Genomic DNA, 27,904 nt, shown 5'->3' on the forward strand with positions numbered 1-27,904 from the left:
CTGCTGTACCAAAGAGCATGAATTAAAACCTAAGCTGTTGCCTTGAGGAACATCGAAAAGAAAGAGAGGGGGGGAAAAAAGAAAAGAAAGACAACATACAGCATAAGGACTGATTCGTGCTGAGCGCATACAGCCCCCTACTGGTAAACAGCATTCACCATTTAGCCAAATACAACACAACAAGCCCCATGATCTTCTGTTGAATGTGAGCAACAGGTTCGCAGCCACTTTTGAAACACGTCCTCTGGTGCCAGCGTCGAAGTCCGTCTGACACGGTCTCCATTTGAGCTGCTCTGCTCTGCTGATGAGTGATCTCCAATTGTGGTGACTGACACCGAGGTCTTTGGCCTGGTGAATGGGTTGCCTATCAATTTGTGACCTATGGATGAAGTTGCCTCTTTGAGGAGAGGAACAGTTTCTTTAATGGTTAAAAAACAAAACAAAAATAAATAAATTGGCTGAAACAGGTGAGGGTGACACTTTGGTTTTTAGTGTGATTTAAGTTTGTGTGTCGGTCTCTAAAATGTCACATCTATAACACCTGAAGCAAATACTTCAACTACATGGGGATGTGTTATTTTTTATCTTTAATTTTATTTTTAGGAGAGCATAATGACTGTTGCTTTTGCACGGGTGGATCATTGTAGCTGTCCTCATATGGGAGGGAAGGTAATGAATGAAATGCAGCTTGCTATGTGAAGATGGAGAGGATCTTTCTGACCTTTACATAGAGAGAAAAAAAACACATATATACATACATATAGTCCCAATATACTGCAATGACATGTCCTGTGATTCATCTAAATACTTACTGCTGCTGCACAGATTCAAATCTAAACACAAACGCTCTGTCAAAAACAGACTTTTGAGGATGACTGGCGAATGAAAGGCTCAAAGGTTTGAGGTGGATCACATAGTTCAGGTTGTGTGTGGCCACCATCACCAGATTGTTTAATCTAAGGAGGAGGAAGGGGGGGGGGGGGAACAAGACATGACACGTGGTGACGCGCACTGATGATATGTCGATTTCGCCTACCTGATATTTCCTGATGAGGCACATTGACGAGGCTGAAACCTTTAACGTTATAAGCTTGCCTAACCTCGCTACAGCTCCGCGCTTTGCTCTCACCAGCGGATGACAGAGACAGCAGCACCGACACAGTCCATAAGGCGACTTGCAGTCTCCACATCGCATACATCAGTGAAAATCCTTGATAGTGTTTCACAGGAGAAATACGAGCTCCGGCAAGAAATAAAATAAAAAATAAAAATAAAAAACAGGAAATCCAGAGAGGTGCTGATTGAGAGGATGTTCTCCAGTGAGCAGGCTGTCAGATGTTCATTAACACAGAAGAAAAAAACCAAACACTCCTCAGTCCTCACTTTAGATTCTGGTACGTCCACCTCATTGCAAAAGCTTCGTTATCTTCCTCCTCGAGAAGAAGAAGAAAAAAACAGAGCACGATTGCTCCCACCTTGAACAGATCCCGGTTTTTTTTTTTGAAAGAAGAAAAGACGAGTTGCTACCTGGTGCTCTCTGTGCCAACAACTTCTCCCGCACACACAGACAGTGAGCAGCAGCAGCAGCAGCGCCCTGTGATCGTGTCAGTGTGAGGAGGAGCGGAATGCAGCGGGGACGCACGCTGCACGGCGAGCAAAGCGCACAAGGGCAGGGCAAAACACGGAGTGGAGAGTGGCTGCGACTTCAGCTGCTCGCCTACTGTCCTCTGCCTTCACGCATCCTTGGTAATGCGCACCACAGCGCACTAGAGTGAGCACACGCGCACACACCGCGGAGCGTATACAGTCTGTGACGGACACATGTTGGAGGCGGTGGAGGCGGAATCAACCTACACACCGATCAGACTGTGGTCTTTTATTTGAACCGATCTGCGGTTAGTCCACGAAACACACAGTCGCTCAGTGTCTTCAGATGGTAATAACCTTATAGACTGACCCGGAACAGCAGCGTGGCACATTTTGGCACACACTCACAGACACAGAGGGTTAACCAGCATCACACCACGTCCATATGCACTCACAAAGACACTTTGCCTAAAGCACAAACTTTAAAGGAGCGCTGTGTAGTTTTGGAGAAGGAATTCAAATTCATTGTACTATTTACAATGTCAATGAGATAATAATACAAACCCAGAAATATTGATCTTTTCCAATAAATGAATAAACAAGCTGTTCTCAGAGGATAATAAGGTCCCCAGAACACTGTTTGAAGCTAGAAAGTTGGCAGGGTCCGCCACATATAAACAAAGTAAAACAGTATGAAATTGTGTTTTCAGTTTATTCAGTCATGAAAACAAAGACAGTTTGTTTATTAAGTTTGGGCATGAAACAATCAGTCAATGAAGATCATTCTCTTCTGATTAAATTGTATTCCTCAAAACTACATAGTGCACTCTTCACTTTATTTGTAATAATTGAATAAACACATAAGGTTTATATATAATTCAGCAGTCAACTTTTTAATTTACTCACATTGACTCAACATGATAGAAAAACTTTGATTAAATGTGACACTTTACATTAAATTACAGTAAGCTAAGTACAGATTGTGAACGTGATATGCCACGTTTGGTGCAAATGTCAACCTTGGATGCATCTGTGGTTTGCAGAAACGTTAGCTGATAACAATATATCCTGCCGGCTTGGCTGGGAAGAGTAGATGATGACAACATTTTCATTTTTGGTCTTGTCCTTTAATATTTTTTAGGTCAGATTCCTGACAGATAGGAGGAAAGCACAGCTCGAGTAAACACTTTCCAGCAGCCTCTTCTTATCTATTGTTGCCTAAATTACAGCCTTTCATGGTTTTCTTACAGTACAAAAACCAGAATGCTTTCAGTAGGGCAACGCTGTGTGTGGGTTTTATATTTCTGAAGATGATTTTTACCAAATTTAACTTGAGTAGCCACAGATAAAGCATTAAGTATGGCAGCAAAGAACAGACATATCACACTTCAGAATAACATCAAAGCATGTCATTATTAAAACATGCTGCTTTTAACAATGAGACGCTTTTGTCAGAACAAGGAATTGTTTTGTTTAGTTGAAATGAAGATCTAACAAGAAAATTATCTTGTTAGAACGTGAAAGATTTTCTCTTGAGAATATAAAAGACTGCATCTCATGATGTCCCGTACAAACACTCCCGCAGAGGGTTTTTGGGGAGCTACAGCTGGCTTGTTAGAACTAACTTAAAATGCAAAAAGTGCTATTAGCCAAAATCCAATGTTGTGAAGAATAAAGAAAGAACTGACATGCAGTGTTGCTAGACTGCAGAAATATTTATGCGTAGAACTTCTTATTTTTTCGGCTAACACAATGATAAATTTAGCTCTTGCTGAGCAACGTCAGATTCTCATCAGTTCAGTTTGTGGACTCTATGAAGGATTTTGGGATAAAGTGATTAAAAATGTTTGATTAGTCCATCAAGAGATAGAGATGGAAAGCTGCCCCAGTGAAAGAATTCATTCTTAGTATCTCAGTATTTTACAAACATTCGTCTTATTAGACAGAAGACAGTAGCGATCCAGAGAGAAAGACAGCGAAAGGCGCTGGTCTGGGCTTGAACCAAACAGCGGCTTTGACCTCTGGAGCATCCCAGTATCTCGCTGTAACAGAAGGTTTTTTTCCCTGTAACTATAATACATGGTGTCATAAATACTTTCAGTCCTCAGCCAGGGACAGGTGTAACAATTTTAAAGCAGCTGAAGTCAAATCTTATAAATAAATAGTCAACAGGAAGTGTATTATTCAAACAATGTGAGGTCAGCTCAGCTCCCGACAGTTCCTTCCTTCACACTGTTACTGAGCCCTTTTTCTTTCCCGGCAAGTGCTCAACAGAAACACTACAACAACAACAAAAAAAATCACATAATTAGCTGCAATCAGCTCAGTTGAAGTCGATATATTTGCACAACGAGACCTCACAAAATAAGAAAATGTATAACCGTGTAAATAATGTTCCAGTTTTTAGTCTGGTTGTGTGATATTTAGCACAGTAACATGACGCCTTTACCAGAAGAATGGCTCAAAGTGTGGCAAACAATGAATCTGTCAGTCAGCTCTACATACAAGAGATTTTCATGAACAGACTAATGCCATTCTTAAAATGAACAAAGCAACACCAGTTTGATTGATTTTTCCAAAAGGTTGAGGAAAATAAATAAAATCAGAGATATCTGTTTTTGCAAGTGAACCCTTCAAATATTCACAGAACAGATGTGTAATATCAGCTTACATAGCTATTCAGTTCAGATTGCGGTGAAGTGAGCAGCGGGGGATGAACAGCTCGGGCGTCTGGCTGTCTGGGAGGGCTGATATTCTAAATCGAGGGGCGGACTGGACCTCCTCCCGCAGGTGAATATGTGTCATCTTGCTTTGACTCTCCACGGGTGTGTTAGCATCACAGTGGGTAAATAATGGGCATGTGTTTGACCCACAACTGTTAACTCAAAGTCCATGGGCACAAGATATAAGCCTAATGCTACAATGCTACAGAAAACGGTTTCAGGAGGGCATTATGGAGAATGAACAACTTGAAATTGTAATATACATTCTTCAAAATCATTAGCTCAGTCCGTAGGGACTTGGCTTGGGGACTCGAAGGTGGCCGGTTCAAGTCCCACTTGGACCAAAAATAGTATGATGTGGCGAAGTAGTGGAGAATGCTAGTCCAAATCCTGGGCATTGCCGAGGTGCCCTTGAGCAAGGCACCGACCCCTAACACTGCTCGTTGGGCACTTCACTCATCTCCTCTATACATTGTGTGTGCCTGTGTGTAATGTGAGTGAAAAAAAGAATTTCCATTGTGGGATCACAAATAAATTTAAGCTCTGTTGTCAAGAGATCTGTCCAGAAAATCCAGCAGAACTTGCTGATGTAGGCATAAAATCAAATTTAGTATCATGGCAATTCGTCATAATATTTAATCTATAGGATTTGTGTACATGGATATTGATTTTGAATCGGAGGTCGGGGTGGATGGTGGGCGTACATGTGTCACACCAGCATCCAGGGTTCACATCCAGTCCGTGGGTAGGTTAAAGCAACAACACCACTTTGGTAAAGGCTAGGAAAAGATATGTTCGGTAAAATGTTAAGGAAAGATATATTTATATCTGTGTGTGTATGCAATACTGACAGAATTTCATCTTTAGGTTTCATGTAGATGCACACAAATTTTCCATTTCAAACTTGTGAGTGTGGCAAAAATGTGTACACAGGTCCTTCAGATTACATTTTCAAGGTTTGCATATGCACATTGGGAAGAATTGGATGTAAAATTCATAATCCTCTGTTTCATCAATTAATCTAAATCACCATTACATCCTCATGTCACATTCTTATCGGCCGACCAGGAAACACTGAAGACCGAGCAATCTGGTTACATGGGTTCAATAATGAGCCGCCACAGTGCTGATCTCTTGCTATTTAATGGACAAAATTCCACTTTAATAGTGTCACATAAATTGTATTTAACAATGCATGTATTCAGATTTCAATGCAAGGAGTCATTTAGTTGGATGATTTATCTAGCACGTCATTCCTAATGGGTTTAATTAGCTTCAGCACACAACACAACAAACACAACATATTCACACCTTTATCTGTTGGAGGGGAGACTGCAAACTGTGAATAACCCAAACATCTCTGTGAACACTACCATGTAAATGTGTTCAGTCCTACTCTGCCATCCAAATGTCAGCTGCCTGCAAGCATTAGGACACATACATCATAAACGAGCTAGCCATGTGAGCTCAGACAACAACCATTATAAAGAAGTTTTCCTAAGAAGGAATACTTTTGTAATGCAGAGTAAGCTGATCATTTCACAGCCAAATCCAGCCGTTGTTGACCCTCTTTTTCTGTTAAAAATTGAAGGAAGACATGCAGTCATGTCTGCGCTGCCAACAAGCAACTTAAGAAAACACCCTCTATTATACTGTAGGTAACATCATTTCAACCAAAATGGACTCATCTTCAGTGAGCTTTGTACGGTTTGTCATTTCTGCCAAAGGAGGACTATGAAACAACAAACAGTGCACCCATGATGTGGCAGCTAGACTGTGAAAAATACAGATTCCAGGGGAAGATCACAACAGCTCTAAGGTAAAAAAAAAACTCAGTTGTATCACTCATGACAGAATTTAATCTTTGGACCAGCATTGTGGATTAATGGTGTCGCATTGGTGTACTTTATGCAGATTTTTTTGTGACAGTCATCATCGATTAATATGAAGGGCCGAAGCTGTCTTATCTCGGCCTCTGTTGCTGCTCTCCCTCTCTCTCTGTGCCCGGCTGTCACTCTCTGGTGGTTCAATGTTTAACATCGTATCGCTGCATCTTTTAGTTTGTGCTGTTGAAAAAACTGTTGTTACCAACGTAGTATCATGGCAGTCGGTCACATTGTCACAAAATAAATTCTACAAGACTTGTGTAAATGAATGCTAATTGTAAATCGGAGGTTGGGGAGGATGGCAGGTGTACAAAGTCCAGGATTGTCAGAAGCACTTTGGTTGTGGTTAAAGCTCAGATTACATTTTGTCACCACTTGAATGCAACTTTTAATTCTCATGCTGTTGGCAGTGTTGGCACTTCTCAGTGATTTAGTGGTTAGCACAGCAATGGAGCGATTAAGATGTATTAGATTAATTAATCAATTAACTCAAATAGTTCAAATCATGATGATAATAACAACCTAAGAGCCTAGTGAACATGTTGCCATGTTGTTCAGATAAAAATAAAGGACTATTAATAATTATAACTACGATAACATCATTATCTGTAATATATATAATAATAAACAGTATAATGTTTGGGGGGAAAAAAGGAAAAATATAACATCCCACAATAAAACATCTATTTTATTGTGGATTCAACATTTAATAAAATATGCATACATGAATACAGAGTAGACACAAACTTTGGTCGAACTATGTGAAAATGGAAAATGTTATGAGATCATCAAGAACAAAAGGTCGGTGTGGCCCTAAACCACACTGAGGATATTACTCTTCTGTTGCAGATCTGGACATTATCTCAGTGGTGCTGAGGAAGACACACTCAGTCAATTGTGTGATCTAAATGAAATGGAAAATTAAATTAATTTTGCCTCATATTATTCCTTTTATACAAGGCCTTTGTTTAATAAGATTAAGAGGGAAATCAGACTTTGCCGGCAGAGGATTGTGAACAGCAGCAGTGAGTGAAAATGAAACATTTGGTGATTATTTGGAGATGGCTCAGTAACTTATTTTTCTCTTTTCAACAGTCGTGACTAATTTCAGTTACTATGTTTTGTTTAACTTTGTTCTGTGTTGCTGTTTTTCCTCAGTGCTTTTTAGTCAAGGAGAGTTGACTTTTTCATGCCTACAGTAATTAATTAATTAAATGTAATTTTCATCCAGTGTATTCTACACCATTTGCCTTATTCTGAGTGGAAGTTTCCACATATAGAGATTGTAGCAGCAGTTGTATTGAGAGAGTTTGGCTCTCAGTGTGCTTCCCAACTATTGAACGTTTTACAAAAAGCTTCGGGTGGTTTACGTTAGGGCACTAAGGGTTTTTTAAAGTACCTTAATTGCCTACATGAGCTTTGTTTCACAGCCACTGCTGTTGCTTTGTTTAGTGAGGACAAATCAGTGGGCCAAAGAACAACAATTAACCTCCAGTTGTTTGTAAAACACCAGGGCTGCAGGGTGCAACGGTTTTGGTAGCTCATGCGCACAAAAATGTGTCAAGTGCGACTAAACATTTTCATTGGTCGCACCTGTGCTCCTCAAATATAGCAGGTCTGATTAAAAAAAAAAAATGTAGCCCACAAAAATGTTTTAATTATTGTAATTTCTTGTTGAGTGTGCTGTGATTCAAATGAAGAATAACACTTATCTGCAACTTTTTCTTTTTTTCCTGTTTACAATCATTTACATATTGCGTTAAGAAATTTAATGAACATGTATTATTGGGTGCATCTAAATGATGTGCTTGATCACCTAAATGAAAAGATTCGGTGCACCAGTGACACTTGTGTAAAATGTTGGCTTGGAGCCCCGAACACTGATACTCACCTGTCCCTTCTACATCAGTGCTTTGTATCTGTTGCTCTGTGTCCCCCAAGGCTCACCCACAGAAATGACGGGGCCCCTGGAAAAAGGTCAAGCAATTTGGCCCTCCATAAACACATAGTTGCTTGATTGATAAGCTAGATAACACTAAATAATGACTTTATTTGAATTGCACAGCTCCCGTTTGTCGCTATAACAACTGACCCGACAAAATTCAACCCATACTGAAGCTAATGAACGGCTAAAATGTCATAATATCAGTCTGTATATATAAATACATTTCTCATACCAGTATTTTCTATTCTAATTTTGATGTATTTGTGCCTGTCTCTGGTTGCTGGTTAATGCATTTTTAATCAGTTAAATTCTTCACAGCAATAAATTGATTAATAATCAATCACATCCATCTGCAGAATGTCTTCTTTAATATTGACTTCTGATTCTAGATCCCTCCTTCTTATGGTTCACCTCTTCAGCCTGGCTGAAAGCCACTTTCTGAGCTGACTAAAAACAGTTGGTCATTACATTTTTAGTTGGGTCTTGCCAGCTCTGTTCTTTTTCTTCTACTTTCTTTTTTGGCATCCTGATTTATGTGCTGGTCCTGGCATGGAAAGGAAACTCACAACAACATCATAGCTAGTATTTAGTTTTGATCAGTAATGTAGTTGTCATTGCTTTTATTTAGAATGAACATGATTCATTCATGAGTCTCCCCATAGCAGCTGGGCCCCAGAAAGCTTTCCTCGTTTCCCTGATTATGTCTCCCCACCTTAAACCCTCCCACACCCCCTGATAGTTTGAAAGACTCAGTGTATGTCAAACTGCTGTAGCTTCAGATGTGAAGGTGTTGGAGTATTTAGATCTCTCATTTACTTGGACAGCAGCTGCTTCTTGTTTCACTTTTCAACATTGTATTCACCAAAATCAGGTATAATGACAAAAACTGCTTTTATATGTTTTGTTGTTTGAATAATCAAACCAAATGAGTCCACACTGATTTTCTTTGATGGCATCCAAGGTGTCTTATGTGTTTTTGTGCTCTGTTTAATTATCTATTCTCTACTATTTAGGAAAGCATTGCCAGTCAGGCATGAAAATCCAAGATCAAATGTGTTTCCCCATTCACCATTGGTTTCATCTGCACAGCACTGTAATAGCCCTACTCAGCTAATAAGCCCTTGCTAATGAGGCCGAGAGATGATGGCCAGAAGGTGATCCTGCTAGTGGATCGATAGCTCACCACGAGGAGTCAGCACAGGGTTCATCATGACTCATACTCTGTGCACCGCAGGGAAAACTGAGCTCTCACTATCCCGGCCTGCTGCTCCTCAAAACAGTGCTAATTGTCAGAAATTTAATTTCATGTTTTCCTGGGATACTAATGTCTCCATGTTGTATTTAAACTTTGAATTCAAAGCACGGCGGATCGAGAGATAGCTATCCCTAAAGATAGATCGGCCAATCGATCAAAATCAATAGATAGAGGATCTACACACAAGCCACCGAGAAGGCAAACAGCTGACTGACGCCATTACCTTATACCGTGGTTGGATGGATGAGTGAATGGATAAATGAGGACATTTCACTGATGGATCTCACAGGAAAATAACCATTTTAATTAAGCCTTTGAAACAATTAAAAGACTGAGATTAAAAGAGAGAAAAATCAGGGGAAGCACACATACGACTAATGTTTTCTTCCATCTTTAAAGATCATCTAAGGCCAAGTTTTACTTAACTGTTTACAAAGAAAACCCAGGTAGCATTAGAATAAAAAGCAGACACACTCTGTATTAAAGAAAACAGTGTTTGCTGTAATGGTGTTCATGTGGCATGCGATGTCATAGCCTGTATGTGAGGCACACTGTAAGCAGTTGAAGAATAAGGTCACTTTGTTCACATTAGCACAGCAAGCAAGGAGATGAATAATTAATCACATACTTATAATTCATGGATGTTTAAGACAGATATGTGCAATTACTGCAAAGAGGTACAATTCTACATTCATATTGAAGACTTTTTTTATGCCTGTACAGAAAACAAAAATATCTTTATCCTTCAGTGTCAAACACTTAAACATAGTGTTACCCATTAAGATAACATCATGCTACTTTAAAAAGGGATATGTAGTGCCACTTTTTGTATGTTCATGTGTGGCTGTGTCTTGACATGTTTGCATGTCTCAAACTGAAGAAAAACTTTGGTGTTATACCCATGAAATCTAAATCAAAAATGACCATCCACCTATTTATTTTACTCCACTTATCCACGAACATGTTGTGGTAGCAGCACACTAAACAGAGTAGCTCAAGAGTCCCTTTTCCCCAAGCAATGTCCTCCATCTTCTCCTCAGTGATATCTGCATTCCCAGACCTTGTAATCCTGGATATAATATACCTCTGGCGTGTCCCAAGGCCTCCTTCCTGTTCATTAAGCCTGGAATATCTCCACATGGAGGAGTCATTAAGACGTCCTAATCATACGCCCAAATCACCTTAACAGGCTCTTTTTAAGCTGATGGAGCAGCAGTTCAGGCTCCTCATCCTCAAAATGAGACACCCTGCCAGGGGCGTCTTATCTGTTCAGGCACAGACCAAAGTTTAAAAGCCACACTGAGACAGAAAAGAACAGAAAACATAAAGAAGATAAAATGGCGATATCTATTTGTAAACATCCATCACGTCTCGTACAATGGCCATCATTTTGAAAGTGATTTGGTGCTATTCTTCTGTTGTTGAAAGGTTGCAGATGGGGTTTCGCAGCAGAAAGCAAATAGTATGAGTTAAAGGTGGAATCCCAGTTCAGACTTGTTTGACTGAGCAATGCATGCCTGGTGAAAATAGTGCTCTGTGTAAATAGACAAGAGAAAAAAGTGGAAATGTCATCAAATCACATCATCCGTCACCACTGCTCTAGGGTCTCAAACAAATAACAAGCTATGGCCATAGCACTGAAACTATTTCTTTTTGTAAAATGCTGCTTACAATGTTGCTTCAGTCTACACCAATCAGCCAGAACAATAAATCAACTGACAAGGGAAGTGAATAACAATGATCATCTTATTACAATGCAATTCTGCTGGAAAACCTTTGGTCGAACCAGTCGTGAATCACCCACTCACACCGTTGCAGACCAAGTACACCCCCCGGTCGCAATGGTGCTCCCTGACAGCCTTTGACTGACTGCTCAGGAATGGCCCGAGTAACGTGACAAAGAGCGCAAGGCATTGACCTGGCCTCCAAATTGCCCAGCTCCCAATACAGTCGAGCAACCACGGGATGTCCCTCAATAAGTCCGATCGATGGAGGCCCCACCTCACAACCTACAGAACTCAAAGGATCTGCCACCAAGGCCCTGGTACTAAAAACTACAGTACAACCCCAGAGGTCCTATGTGCATGCCTTGACAGATCAGAGCCAAGTCTGACCCATGATTTGGACAGACTTGTTCAGGGATGTCTCAGGAATGCTCGATCGGATCGGGATCTGGGAGTTTGGAAGCCAGGTTGACACCCTTGACCTCTGAGCCAAATTACTTATTCAGATTATGAACAGAATATTAGGCTCCATGTAAACACAGCTACTGTCAGCAGTCTCCAAACTCTCAATCATGAGGATGCAGTATCAATGCAAGGTGGTAAGCATGTTGAATACACTCACTATAATCATAACAAAGCAGTGTACACTGAAGAATGAAAAGTCATCTAAAGACAATCGAATCTGTTGGAAGAAGTCTGCAGCGGCTAATGATTCCAGACGTGAAGACAGAATCAATAATCTGCATGCTGGCTCAAATGTTAAATCACAGTATGGCCATTCCCTAATCATTTTCACACAACATGGAAAAGGTCATGTCAGAGTAGCATCACTCCATTGTTGACAGGGGTCATGTAGAATAAACAAGCAGACCAGGATCACCTATTATTTCAACAAATGTATGGGTTTCTTATTAGGCTTTGTTTACCATTGAGATTAAAATAAAAATCACCAGAAAATGTATGTGTTCACAGCAAACTACCTTTTAAAAATGCTCTCTAAGTAGGTTGCATTTCAATACATTTTCCCCTGCATATGCTTTGTATTCATATTGTTGAAATCAAATGTGCCAGGTTAACATGGCGTGATGTCAGTACAAGTTTGTTTCCTCTGATCCTTCACGGAACACTTCATTTTTCTCTGATATCCGTTAAAGCGGTGGTAATTTATTCAAATGGTTGCAGTGTGAGACATTTTTTATGTGTCATACATAATTCAAAATAGTTTCAGGTGGTTGTTTTCCTGGTATTAAAATTGTTTTCAGCTAATTAATGAAGTCCTAAGGCTTAGTAATTAGGGATCTGAATCTTAGTGTAAATAGGGTCTGATGACTTTTCAGGGATGTGAGGATGAAAAGTAATCATCCTAACATCAAACTAAGTGGCTCAAAACATGAGCTGATGTTCTGTTGCCCAAGATGTTTGATTTTACATGCTGGGTTTCCACCAGTGGACAGCAAGATTAGCAGCCTGCTGGGTCTAAGTTGACTCCCCACCGGGCATAAATATCAGGGATATTTATAAAAAATGTATTTTTAAGATGTTTTTAGAACTAAGATGTGTTCCTTTCAAGCTCAGTACAGTGTGCAGTTGAGAGAGACAGAGAGAGAGCAAGACAGCATGCCTGTGATGGTACATAACAGTTAAAGCTGAACTTAGCAGTGTGCACAGTTGAGGCTATTTATCAGAGACTAAATGCAACAAACTCCTCAAGCCCCCCTCCTCTCGACAAAAGTTGTTGAACACAAGTGGAGCACATGTTACTTTTCACTGCTTGATGTGCATTTTTGTGTAGTTTTATTTGAAGCTCCCTAGATCCATATTGCATATCATATTCCAGTCTGCCCAACGTTTTTGAAGTGCAATACAAAATTGCTGGCGTACCCTTTAAAAAGGGGAACCCAATTTTACACATCAAAGCCTGTTCACAGGGTTTGTACCACTGCTTATGCAAAAAATGTGCATGAAACTTTTTGCGGCTCCTAATGGAGCTGCACAAACTCTGATTTATTGTCTCAGGTTCTTCTGAAGACTTCAAATTTGAAAATAATATCAAAAATAATCTGAGTGTGTGGAGTTACCCTTCGTCCACACTGGCTGCTTGTGTAGCGCGTGGCAGCTGCGTTGCTGAGCTGAGCTGTTTACATGGAGTTTCCCTTTGATACTTATCAGTAAATATGATGGTGGGATTTTCCTTTACCCCCATTGAAAGAGCAAGAAAGCAGGAGGGGGGAAGAGAGGGAGGGAGAGAAAGAAAAAGAGTGCACAGAAAATAAAACTACACTTCATCTATTGTGTGTATTCTCTTCATGTCTGTGACATATTCTACAGATACACACATTAAAACTGTGGTTAAATGCTGGTATGGTGTTGATATGACTGTCTAGCCTCACTTGACACACGCGGGAGGTTCGCTACTCAAGCCGGCAGTGTGGCTGCTCTTACCTGTTAACATGGACCCCGAAATCAAAAGCAAGATGTTTCCCCACACATATGCGGTGCTCACACAGCCAGTGTGGCCAGCCTGTTAAAAAGAAGAAAGTTTACCAGACCAGAGCCCGCTCCTCATCATCGTAGTCAGGTTATGACTGCTCTTACATCAGTAAACCCTATGCTTACCTGCAGGACACCTTCGGTGCAAAGCTAATGCAGAAGCACGATTATCAATGAGCTCTATTATCTGACACAAATTTAACGAGTAAAGGATTTTAGTAAGAAAATGATAGTCTGTAAAAGGGGAAAAATACTCATCGATGTGAATAGATTTTGTTGCAGCTTGTCTGCACTGAAATGCCACAATGGGATAAGACAGGAATTTATTTGTAAAATAATGGGTTTGGATTTTTTCAAGTCTGTCTAAACACAGCACTCACATGCCATATGCACGATCAAAGAGTTGTTGGCTGCTGTAATCACTCCACCTGCCCATACTGGCTGTGAAACATTACCTTTGTAGAGTGAGCACACTGTACAAAATGGAAGAAATGGGGGTTGAATCAAACAAAAATGCAATCAAAAGCTCTGCTGAGATGTATAAGAGTCTTCTGCAGTCTGCAGGCCATTTAAGGCCAAAATAGCTTCAACGAAAACAGTAAGATAGACTTTTGCACTTTGGTGGAGAGATACAGCGAGGAGGGAAGATGTTTCATATAGTACCCTGTGACAATCAGATAGTAATCAATTCATTACGTGAAGAAAGTAGACAGTACAATAGGAAGAATGACCGTGGGTTGACAGTTTTGGCCTGGTAGGTAGCTACAATTAGTCCCACAAGGGATTCAAGTGGCTGCCAAAGCAGTCAAAGGCCCAATTCACAAAGGACCATTGATTTTTAAATAATCGCCCTCAACTCCACCCAATGTCTGTTTCACGCGGTGCATTCGGATACAACAAAGTCTGGATTTTACTTGAATTTGCTGACATTTTTCCCCAGATGTGACCTTTGTCATAAGCAGAGCATCTTTTCAGCCATATCAAAAATATTGTTTAGTGCAGTTTTGCTCACATTTTGCATGTGTTACAAGCATAAATAAACATTTGCATCTCATTTAGATCAAGCAATGCTTTGTGACTGTACATATATATGACAAGCTTTTGTTGGCCCTAACCTTCTTTGTCATCACTCATTCCAAACATCAATATAGCCAATCTCACGTTTTTAACGTATAATGAGCTGCGATCAAATTTCAGATTTGGTCAGTTGTCTGACAACAGAAAACAGATGTTAAAAAAATACAACCCCAAATCACATGACCTCTGTGTTTGGCTAAATATGGTAGGTGATAGGCTGTTGAATTTGTACAAATGGCAGATCTGCAAAGGATTATGATCACAGTTGACCTTTACAATTATTACAAACTACTAGCGGTCCATAGGTATTACTAATCCCGTAAGAACAGGACATATTTCATGTAATATGTAGCCTTTTTCTATCAAATACTCAGTCGATGTAGATCTAAAAGGTTGATGTTACATACAGTACTGGAAGTTCTCTCCTCGCAGAGATGAGACTGTGGTTTTTGAGCAAACATCTTGTGCTGTTGATACAAAATCTTGAGCTGGCTTTTAGTGCAGTCAAGTGCAGTAAAGTCAAAGCAATAACAACACTATTTAAAAGCTAAGTACATGCTAAATGTGTGGCAGACAAGCTGCTGTGAAAAAGCAAAGGTGAAAACTAGCATTGCTGGGGTTCTCTCACAGATTGCCTGTGAAAAGGTGAACAGAACAATTTACTTGCCTCACCAGCGCCTGATGTGAGCTTTATAGATGCCAGCCACCTCAGGATAGATGCCGTTTCAGAGACGACAGCTCATCAAGATGAGTGACAAGTGTTGGGGTAGGAATTTTGACCAATCGAGGTGGAGGCGTGCAAGACTGACAACACACTTCCTGCTTCAAAAAGTGCATGTTGTTGGTTTAAATGATGAGAATGCAAAGCTTTTAGTTGTGTTTTGTCCGAACCAGAGATTTGGGTTTGAAATTAAAAGACAGAAATTATTCAGTTTTGACAGTTTTCTTATTTTCACAAAACCAGTTATGTCAGCAGATTAGAGTCATCAAGACGATCAGCAAGAGGATGTGTTTAAAAACAAACACACACACACACACACACACACACACACACACACACACACACACACACACACACACACACACACACACACACACACACACAGTTAAAGTAGCACATAACAGGACCCCTCCATAAGCCTGTGACCTTTACCTCTAAAGTACAGCATTAAAATTCATAGGCTGAGCAACAGAGTCTCTACTGTTCATCTCTTTGGCAGAAAGGTGATATTTGTTTCACAATTTGGACACCTGGTTTCATTATTGATTACTAGTCATAAACAAAGTATTCTTGAAAATAAATTATTGAGTTAAGAAGATATTGTTCATGAATATTAAGTGGATGTAATCAATTTTGGGGCGCTTTATGTCATCTTTCAGCTCATTGTTTGGGTTTTGTGGCCCACAACTTTACTTTTTTGATTCATTCTCACCACTCCTTTCTTTCAGCCACCGCAGACAGCTGTTGTCAGTAATAAAGCTCTGAAAAATGAATGCACACCAGTAACAAACAGCAGACAGGCAGCTTAACAACTAGCTGATGAGTGGAGCATTTAGCAACTAAAGAGCTAAAGGTTTCTTTAGATAACACCATCACCATAGCTAAAGGGAAAGTGAAGACTTGTCCTCATCAAAGATTAATGCTAATGTTGCTATGTGCCTGTTTGATGTGTAAATAAGCAACTGCTCACAAACAGTTCGCTGTATCAATTTAATAAGGTGATAAAATGTGTCAGTGTTGTGTTCAAAGCTTGCCTCTGCTGCCCCCATGTGGCCAAAAAAATATGTTAATGCAGGTGAAAATACATCTAAGCCAATGTAAATCTTGTTTTGGTACAATCCTGATTATGCCGATGCTTGTTTGACCCTTGAAACTTAAATGTATCTCTTTTGTAGCACAAAAAATACTTTACCATTACCATTTACCATTTTGAACAATCCTGTCTTTGTACTGCATTCGAATGAATACAGGTCGAAAAGGATTTGCAAATCATTGCATTCAGTTTTTATCTACGTTTTACAGTGTCCAGGGGCCAGATGTGTACATGATGTGTGCGCAAAAACCAAACCTATACCTGATACGATGATGTATCAAGTGAGAGTCGTAACTTTAGAGTAAAACACTGTTTGTTGAGGCCGTGTGAGGCGTTCAGTAAAATGACACTCAGAGGTGCAATTATGAAATGTATTTTAAATAATTTATAAGTGATGAATTTTATCACTTGTATTCACATTGGAGCCGTTACATTCCTGTTAATGATCTTTTATTTAACCCGGAATTGTGATGCACTTTGAAAAGTCTGTTTTAGACATTTCTGTTTCAGCTCTTTTAATAATCCTTGATCATCTTTCTGATGATTATTGAGTGATCACTGTGACAATGGTTTACTGTGTGTAACAGTCATGTGTAATTAAACTGCATTGTTATTTCTGTTAACAATGCAGTACTTTGCATATTTCTGCACTTCTAGTGGTGGAGTGGGTACAAGCAGCGTTACGCAAACGGCTGTTTAAGGGTGTTTCTGCATCCATTTATGGATAAATGTGGGAGTGGAGAAGAAATGTGTGTGCGGTTTCTTGTTTCCACCATGACTCACATTTTTAAAAACACATTCAGCCATACGCACAGGTTAATAAATCTCATGAAAATAATGCGTGAGCATATTTGAATCTACAGTGTTACGAATCTGGACCCGGGTTTTTAAAAATCATGGTTGCTTTTGTTTTGTGTCCTTCTGGCACCATCTAATGCAATAATTCAACTACAGCATTGTGTATGTACCAACAACATGTAAACATGAATAAAGCCAATTGTTCCTGTTAACTTGTCACGCAGATAAATGAGTATGCACTAAAATGGTGGGTTTTATGGACTCAGTTAGGGTATATTCTTATGCAGTGCAAATGAACATAACTGCAATGAAGCTTAACTGCGGTTATTCATCATAAAATGATTTTCTGTCCGTAGATTTATTTATGTGTTTTAATAATGGATGAAGGGAAATGTGTCATGTTGAGATATGGTCCTAGGTGCCAAATCTTTAAGCTGCAGTTTATACACTTTGGGCTTTATTGAGATCCTGAGTTTAGACAGGGAAGACTACTAAAACTACATTTGTTGTGCATAGCCCACTCTGTCCTAGAGTTGCAGATGCACAGCCTCCTGCGAGATGCAATTCATATTCATCACTTCAACACTTGAGGTGATGAATATCATGACTCTGTTTACGTCCACAAGACTCCACTCATTAATGGCACGCTCGGGGGTGACACTGATCAAAGTTACAGCTTGGAATGAAGTGATAACTTGGTAAAACTATATCTCTGTGGAAATGAATGACTCAGGTGTGGAAATGTCTTCTGGGACACTGCTGCATAACCACGTTCGAAGGCGCCTGAGGGAGATGAAACTTCTCTTAGAGGAAGCAACACGGTGGGCAAAATTCTGTGTCTGTTACATTCTATGTCTTCAAATAGAGCTCGAGTCTAAGGATACAGTTTGGAAAGGTGTGAGGCAACCTTTGGTAATATCTTGCTAGGGGAATTGTGTCCTTTGAATACATCTCCCAACATTGATACACTTGGTCTGTGCAAGTTTCTTTGTAAGGCAGGAAGACAGTGTCGGGTTCAGTTGATGCTTTGGCATTTGATTTGTCTCCCAGAATGCCACTCCCACTCCACCCAGGTCAAATCTCCTGAGGATTTAGCACTGAAACAAGTCCAGACTTTCATATTTCTCAGCTTTCCATCTCACTTTTCTTATTTACCTTTGATACTGTAAGACATCAGTGTCTGTGCTTGTAACCATACCTGCTTTTTCTATCTATTTTCACAAATGACAAATGAAATCAACATCTTATTTACAAAGGCAGCAGCTACTTCAAGAAGAGGTTATAAGGTGCACTTCAGATGTGGGATTTGCTCAGATATGAAAACAGAGCAATGGTGAGGTAGAGATACTAATTTATGAGGTAATGAGCCAACCGAATATTTACAAAGGTTGTTGATTAGACACAGCAATGTGCTGTTACTGTGCCCCTGTGAGGAAACATTCAACATGGCGAAACTAACCGTAGCCTGTTGTCCTGGGGACGATGGAAATTGGGATTTTTTTATGGGATTTTTGTATTTGGCTATTAAGCTTTATGTTTGGAAATATGGATTAGTAAATGACAAAGTGACCCGACCACTTACTACCCCAGAGCGGGACTTCTCATGCCGCCAGCATACTTATCACTGACTGGCTTCCCTGCTTGACACCAAAGAAGGAGGAGAGCTAGTTAGCTTTTAGCAGCTGGTGGGCAGCAGAAGCCTGCAGTGTGTTTGGCTAGGGAGCTAAAAGCTAATGGAGCTAATAAAGCTAACACTGCCCGCTAACAGCACTGAGAGATTCTGTTCACAGAAACATGTAGCGCCAGTGAACTGCAGCTTAACGTGACAACCCAACAAGTTTACAGTAAATAGTTCTTCCCTTTAGCCGAGTACAGCTTGGAGGTAAACGTAGTTTGAATGCTAATACTTTGGACTGAAAATGATAATAAAAATGTAAAGAAACATCATTTTGATTTTGGGATGGTTCACATTAATTTAGGCACCGTTAAAGTTGTTTTTCAGGAGGATGTGTATTTCATCACTACCAGCTATGGGCAACAGCACAGCCACAATTCATTCATGACTCACTGTTACAACTGAACAACCTGCAACCTCTGGTTGAATTGCCATGAAATCTTTATTCAGAAATTCCTGCCTCCTCACGATATATTGTAACAACTTTAGGGAACCCTTTGGGGAACCCATCATCAGGTCAAAATCCACAGCAGTCTTATTGTACCTTGTCTACTGTGTAGTGCTAAATTTGCCAACAAATTAAACTAAGATGGCAAACATAATATGCCTGATAAGTATCTGCATGTTAGCATCATTATAGAGTGCTAAAGTTAGCCTTTAACTAAAGGCACCACTGTGTCTCCGTACAGCTAACATCATAATTTTACATCATTGTTTTTTTTTCACTTCATTTCCCACCACGGATATCAATAAAGAGATTCTGATAAAGCTGCTAGCATGGCTGTAGTGCCAGGCACATACCGAAACACAGGGATTCACATCCAAAGATTTTTGCATCATTCCCCCAGCAGTTATTTGTGATGAGCAGGTAAAAACACGTCTCGACATCTAGGTTGAGGGCTAAATTTGGGCAGAGAGTGAAATATGTGTATTAATATAAATGTGTGCCTCGTTGCTCCACATAGGCTGTGCTTCAGGTCCTCTACTTTTTGGTTCATGGCTATCATCAGCCAACGAAACCGTCTTGGGGTAAAGTAGAGTTGAACATTTGCCTAGATTTCCGACTGCTTCTATATTTTTTTTTAATCTGGGGTCTCATCTGGCATGTCTCTTCCAGCTCTAGGGGATTTCCCTGTTAAAATGTTAAATGTACTGTATATCAACTAGGGTTATGCTCTGTGCAATGCAAAGACTTTTATTTTTTATGCATCACTATACTTGATGTCACTCCTGAATTTTGTTTTCCCTTGCATCTCTAGAGATCATTATTCTGTGTCTAATGCTGTAGTCTTGACTTACGTTTTTTTTTTTTTAAAGAAAGCTTTTCACTAAAGTCAATGAAATACTGATGATGACAGCTGTGGTGAAATGTTACAGCTGTCACCGTCATGATAAGTTGGGCTTTTTTTAACTTCACCTCATCTTTTATTCCTCTAGTCAGACTTCATAGTCCTTTCCTTTTACTCTTTAAGGCACTGTCACCCTTTCCCTAAACCATTCTAGGAAGAAAAGTCTTTGGAGCATCCTCCTAAGAATTTTCATCTTCTCTGTCAGGTTTGTCTCCTCGTTCTTTAAGACTCTGCTGTCTTTTAGGCTCACGACTCATTGAAATAAATATCTTCCTTCCTCTTAACTTTGTCTTGGCCCTCACCTGAAACAACACATAAATATATAAAATATTATATTCTAACTGCTGAGCATATACCTCATAACATATATACATATGTGTGAATAATTACTTTTTCTTTCTGACGTCACTGCAGCTGCTCTCCCACGAAATAAAAAAAAATATCATTCAGTCCAACCTCTTCCTATGCTGCGCTTTAAGAATGTCATGCCACACATGCCATAAGTTCTGAGACAGAAGAGTCATTATTTGCATAACCACAGGAGGAAAACACAAGCACAGATCTATGGCCTGGATTATACTCCCAAACAGATACATAATAGTTCTTTTTATACGGCCTTCTGAACATTCCAAAAATGTGCCTTACGTCGCTTATTGTAGCGCATTGTCCTTGCAATCACAACAAATTGCAGATATACTGTGAGCACAAAGAGCCTGTTCACTCACCCTCTGAAGACAAAATCCACTTCACGTGGATCCTCACAGATACTATTCTAGCCTGGGCGCAACTAATGTTTATTTTCATCTTTGATAAATCTGCAGATTATGTTCTTGATTTATTGATACAGCTTTGGTCTATATCAGAAAACAGTGAGAAATACCAAACCCTTTTTTATGTTGCTTGTTTGTCTTCATTTTGTTTATGTAACCGTTGCTTAACCAGTAGTGTCTCTATGAAATGAAATTTTTCAAGTAAAATAGGCAGCTGTAACAGATGTTACAGATGAATAACATACTGTAGGAAACACAAAAATATGTAACTAATCAGAACAAAAAATTTAAAATCAAAAAAGCAACCAAAGTTTTCCTAATGTTCCTCTTTAGCACAATCTCATTAGGTCATCATCAGTATTACAGCCTCCAACCTATCATTAGTTGTACAACCCAAACTCCACTCCATAAGATATTACCATGAGAGATAAATCACAAAGAGCAAAACATGAATCCATGCCACAAAGATTGTGTCATCTCTTCCCCATGGGGACAGTACTAACAGAGTTTCAGTCCCTTGCCCATCTCCTCTCCTTTAGTTAGTCTCACCTGAAAGGGTTCAGTCTTGCATCTCTTGACAAGATTGGCCTTTCTTACTCTGTGAAGCTTAGAAAGAAAAAAAGTCATGCATTAGGTCAGCTCCACAACTCCAGAGACTCCTCTGACCTTTACAGACGCAACATGGGAGGCAAGAACCTGCTTTGAACTTCAAATGCCTCTTTTTGAGCTCTTAAAGATGCCTTGGCAATTTAATAGCAGATTTGGTTCAGTAACATGCTATGGAAACATACTGTAGCCTCGCACGGTAACAGCTAGTAGAGCAAATTGATTTTTATCCTGAATATCAGACAGAGGCTACATTTTATAAACATAAAACATCCTCTCTTAACTGCAGACATCAAAATTAAAGTGTGTCTGCAAAAATGTCAAAAAGGTTCGTCTTTACTTTGTAAAACAGAAGAAAAATAAGAACAGCTTTGTCAATTGTCTGTTCAGGCTCAAAAATCTTTCCACTACAATTACAAAGGCAGATCTCCTGAAGCAGTGGCACCAAATTTGTGGCAAAACACCTCCAAATTAGACTTAAAAGGACAAGGCCTCCAGAAACAGCTACAGGGGCTAAAGAGCCTGCTATGCAATGCTGTTTGATTACTTCAACCTTTCACAGCCAAGCACACATGTGAGGTAATTGAGTTATATTGTTTGCAGATACACAGGAGAAGACACGATCGTCTATTTTGAAGATGTAATAGAAAAATTACAACGAGGAGCATAAAAAATTGCCTGCTCTCAGGGAATGCCTTGTTAAAACAGTATTGTTATGGGTCAACAGTAGAGTTTAGGTTTTAGGGAATCTGCATTGGGTAATATAAGGCAACTTCTGCTGAAGAAGCCAAGCTTAAGGACAAGATTATGCTGTAGCTGTTAATGCTGAGGTTGCTGCTGTAAGCAATTAAAATAACCTTAAAAGGACAGATTAAAGTTTTACAGCACTGCTTGAGAAACCCATAGTAGTTTTATAAGTAAAATTCCAGAAAGGCGATTTACTGAATATCACATAACAGATTAAAAAGAAAAATACTGTACTATATACTATATATTTGTATTTCTTAGCAGAAATTACATCAAACTTATACCAATCCTGCAGAGCTTCCCTGTGGTCCACTAGGAAATGCAAACATGCTGGAGAATTAAGGAGGAGGAGTAAATGTGTCCTGTCTCCACTAAAACAATTATCTCCCTCACCACTGAAGATGTCACAAGGAGGCAGTGACAACTTCCCAAATAATTATGGAACAAAGTAAGTCTAGGCTTGCTGGAAAAGGTCCCAAGTGTATTTGCATTAGTCAGGATTGTGTTTCAGGACCTTAACAGAGGACAACAGACTCATAAATCTACAGGACCATCAACAGGAAGCATCTTTCACCAGACAGCTAATCCAATTCCTTTGGTGCGTAATGTTTTGTATGTCATCACTGTTATCAGTAGACACCATCGAGTCTTCTTTGGGCAAAGAGGCACATAAACAAACAGTGCTGCACATAAAAAGAAACAGTGTGAAGTATTTAGTTTCGTGGTGAACAGGGGGAGTGTTGAGCTTTCCATTTCACAAATTGCCAGCACTACATACACAGAAATGGTGGCAGCAGCATGTTTCACAAATGACTCACAGCAAACTGCAGACAAATGGTCTGGTCAACTGCAGGTCAAGTATGACAATTGAAACATGTCTAAATAGAGAAATGATCTCATGTTTTTATTTCCAGTTTGTATGATGCAAATGTGGTCCTCTATTGGTACTAGGGTGGCAGCAGTGACAACATTTTTCCACTGACTAATATGCTAATGACAACACCGGTGCTACCCGTTACACCAAGCTTGTTATATGAAAAGACCCTCACTATCTGTAGAATGCCGTATTAATTTACTGCTAATGAAAACTGACATTTTTTTACTGCTGCAGCTTCCCATCAAAAGCATTTAACTGGTGAAACATGAGCTGACTGACTTTGAAGCAGGCTAGTCACAGGAAATGCAATACGTTCAGTGAGATTAGCACCACTATTGTTCATCAAAAATGCGTCTACAGAGCAAACGATGGTCATTTTCAGCATTTGTTGACAGCGGATCGGTTTGAAATATGTCAGGGAGTAGTTTTATACAGTCTGTGGGACAGTTACGTGGAACAAGAAGAAGCTGTTTGATGAAGAGCAGCAGGCGACAGGCTGCACACCTCCAACTTCTCAGTAAGGTAACCAACTCCTTTTCCCTCATCATAAGGTTTAGTATTTGCATTGGATTTTAATCTAAAATACTGCCAGTTAGATGTTTTTCACTTTGACAACAAATCCTCAACATTGTATTGTCAGTCAACTTTCCTCACTTTCGTTTTGTGATAAGTGCCATGTGAGACCTGTTACTCTGTGCTGCAACTCTGCTGCTGGTACTGCTGCTGCACCAACTAGACACTACCGCAGCAAATTGGTACTTATGGTCAGCACAACATATCTACTCACGTTATAATTTAAAACTCTTTTACTTTGATCCCAGCTGGCCACCTGTCGAATTCATACTCCAAACATATAAGAAAGTTGGAGGGTCCACCCCTATCGCAAGAAACATGGAAATGCAAAGTAACTCCCTTTCCTTCCGTCAATAAACAGCTAATTTAGCAAACATATGAACACTGTCAGTAACACTGTACAATTTGCTTCCTTTAATCCTTTAATAGCTGGTGTTAGCAGCTGTTAACAGTCTAGATGAAACATTGCAAGTGCAGCATCAAACATCAAATAGGGAAGTGAGGCAAGTAAAACAAACAAACAAAAAAAGAAAGGAAAAGAGCCAGCTGTCCTGTCTCTGCCCCAGATCCACCCTGCCCCTGGCATCTCTTTGTCCATACAGCCCAACCATCAATGCAAGATGAGATCCTTTTCTCTTTCCTTTCTGTCTTTCTTTCTTTCTTCCTTCCTTCCTACCATCACTCTTTCTTTCCTTCCTTGTGTTAATATTGTCTCCCCCCTACACCTTTTACTTCCTACACAGAAAACCAGCCCACTCAAACACACACACACACACCCACACACACACACACCCCGACACACATACGTACTACAATTATATAATCTAAGCTGAACATTATACACCTCATTTATTAATTTACTTACGTTTAAATTATTAATTCTTTCAGCTTTTTTATTTGTATTTTTGATTGACTATTTTTCTTTCTCAGTTCCTGTTGTTACTGCTCTTACTCTCATTTGTCTTAGCTTGTTTGTCTTGTGCTGTGTTGTTATGTATATTGGTTCCTTGCATTGTACCATAACATTTTAAAATTAAAAAAAGTTCATCAGCAAACATCCTTCACACTGTCAAGAGCTGTCTCCAGTGGTGTAAAGCAACACCATTGTTATCAGTTGGTTTGATTCATTTCTATCACATATTTTCTTAGCTACAGAATGTGTTTTTTTGTCGGGAATGGCTGGTTCGACTTCACCCTTGGGGCAGCACTATTCTTCATCCTCTTATGTTGGACTGAGGGCAGACTGGATGATACAATGATTCATTATCACCTCTTGAGATACAAAGTTGTATAACTACATGGGGCAGGTCAAGGCTAGCTGGTTTAGCATGCTAACTTCAGTAGATATCTCTGCAACGCAAATACATGGAAGTCTTAGCTCCACCTACTATGATTCAATGGTAATTTAATCAATCATTAACATGGTGTGGTGTTTTCATTAGCTGTCATCGAAATTCTCAAGTTTCTGGGCTTTACTGTGGAGGAAAGTCTTGTAACAGTGATTGCTGTGTCTCCAGAGAAGTAAGGCAGTGTTTACTCTGAAAAATCTGTCTTCATCAGCTGACATACTTCACATACTCTCCTTATCTACGCCACCAGCTCTGAATTATTTGGTGTTTAGGTTAGGTTCTTAAAGTCTACCTTGTGACAACAACAGGGGTTTGAAAGCCTTGATGAAGCATGTTTTTTATTAGGGTTTGGGAAAAACCATGTCCAACGTCCCTTTTGCTCATAAAGCTGCAAAAGGTTGGCTTTATTTTGGGACTATTTGGGACTATAGGGCCCTCGCCTAAGCCCATAAGTGAACTAAAGAGATATAACCGATGGACGTCTGGGTAGTTATCCCCTGCCGTTAAAGGGGCTAATCTTTGCAATCAGCTGCTGAGTGTTTCACTGAAATAAATTATGCAAATAAATCTGTAATGAATCCAAACTACCTTCACCAGAACAACACAGAAGAAGATAAAGAGAGAAAGGAGGATGGACAAAAGCAGAGAAAGTCTTCTCCAATATCCGACACCCTGACTGGGTATAAATTAAGAACTTTAATTATTTAAGTTGGCTAGATTTTAGGGACTTTTTCCACTTTTCTCCCGAGAGTTAGAATGACAAAGTGACTTCATAAAACGCACAACAGGAGAGATCCTGTAGAACATTGCCTTCTTTTGGTTGGATTTTTTGATACCTTTAACAAGTGGTCTGACAGTATAACAGACCTATTATTTGGCTGATGTCAACGTGCTCTCAATGGCCAATGGTATGACTGTGAATCATTTTGTACTGTTGCTGTGAACTGTTGTCTTTTCACTGACAGGGAGTGAGTAGACAATGTCAGAGTTTTCAACAAAAGCTCTTCTCATAAAGATCTACAGCGTCGGAGCACATTAAACACAACCCGACAGGCTGACTGTGCCCGTAGATATGATCAGCTCCTGCAGATGTTATTAGTTTCGTTTGTACAAATCCCATTCATTTTGAATGGTGCATGTGATCCATTGCTGTTAGGTCACAGAGATATGTTGGTGATTAATTTATGAATCATACCATGACTAACATAGAATATGTAGAGGTCAATATTGATTTAGCAGTGAGGTTGCAGGTGGCAACAAACAAAATACCCCTCGCCCTGCCCTTTCCTACCGCAACTGCCAAAAACACAAAAAGGCCCTTTCAAGAGCTAGTGTTTGGTATTCCTATTCTGGGCTACTGTAGAAACATGACAGACTTCATGAAAGAAAATTTAATTATATTTATTTGCCATCCACCAAAAAATTAACTTCCAAGGCCATTTCTGAAAACATTAGCAACTAACAAGAACACATTACAACAACAACACTCTGTTCTCATGAAAAACACGACCCCATTTGAAGGCAGTATTTGTAAATGCTTACCAGGCTTGTATTAAGAACACATTTTTATTTTTCTTCGTATTATTTATTTACTTATGTTTTATTATGTTTATCTTTTTTGTTCTACCATACTATTAATGTCTGATGAGTAGAAATATCAATATTACACTTTTATCACTTACTATATGGTGAATTGGGGGTTGAAACCCAGTATGGAACTGATTGATGAATTTAACTTAATGATTATGAATGATTATAAAAAGTTTGTAGCCTCAGTCAGACACAGTGAAACTATATATACGGTTGTTTTCTCGACTGTGAAGCATTTCTGTGAGGAATATCTCTTCCGTTGGAGTCAGTGCATATTTGACAATACATCAAAGTCAGTGAGACAAACAATGTTAAGGGTGGTTTTTAAGATAAACGCAGCACAAAATACACCTACACAGAATATCACCTCACACCTGAATGTGCACGCAAACATTCACATATAAGGACAGTGAGTTTTAAATTAACACACACTGCTAGTGGATGTGCTGTTCGACAATACAAGTGTAATTAATGGAGTCGGCTGCAACCACCTAAAATCCCTAAACTCTTTGCCTTCAGTTAATTCCGCTGTTGCCTCGTAAAGACTTGTCTCCTCCTGATGATGAGCGAGTGATTCCTGCCGTTGTCATAAATAACACTCTGCTCTCCTGGATGACATCCAAGCTGACTTCATATCAGCAATAGTTCCAGAAACCTCCCGCCTTGGCAAACAGCTGGGCTAGATTCATCATTTTCTATTGCTCCTTCTCCCCATCCTGCTTTTTTTCCCTGCTTCACCCCATTAGCCTCCGTCGCACCATGCATTTAGTTTAAGGATTATCAATCAACAAATATATATATATATATATATATATATATATATCTAACAGAAAGTCACTCTGATGCTGCAGTATTTTCTTGTAAGATATTGAATGATATCTAATATCTGCAAACACCATATGTCATTATGAAATTTGAGAATTTATACATCAGCTGTGTCTTGTGGTGTAACAACAACAAAAAAGAAAAATTGTGAATTTTATATAACTGCAATTAATTTATTACCATACATAAACAGTTATATTATTTTTTATATGCTCTTGTTTTGTAGTTTTTTTCTCTGTGCATG

The 27,904-nt window shown here is 39.4% G+C and overlaps 1 protein-coding gene across 6 annotated transcripts in view; it reads right to left on the bottom strand.

Moving 5' to 3' along the window:
• gpc6a (glypican 6a) overlaps positions 1-27,904 on the bottom strand; it is a 252,858-nt gene that overhangs the window by 156,135 nt on the left and 68,819 nt on the right. Inside the window, exon 2 of one of the 6 annotated variants that reach the window (XM_084351450.1) lies at positions 13,563-13,641. The exons of 2 other annotated variants lie outside the window; for them this stretch is intronic. In XM_084351450.1, coding sequence (XP_084207576.1) covers positions 13,563-13,572 — 10 coding nt within the window. In that variant the 5' untranslated portion in view covers positions 13,573-13,641. Of the gene's footprint in view, positions 1-1,036; positions 1,745-13,562; positions 13,642-21,642; positions 21,700-27,904 lie in introns of those variants that run through there. 3 more of the 6 variants (XM_084351453.1, XM_084351448.1, XM_084351449.1) reach the window with 3 other exon arrangements.

The sequence above is a fragment of the Pagrus pagrus genome, assembly GCF_965226575.1.
Source record: "Pagrus pagrus genome assembly, chromosome: 1".
In the NCBI taxonomy this organism is placed as follows: domain Eukaryota; kingdom Metazoa; phylum Chordata; class Actinopteri; order Spariformes; family Sparidae; genus Pagrus; species Pagrus pagrus.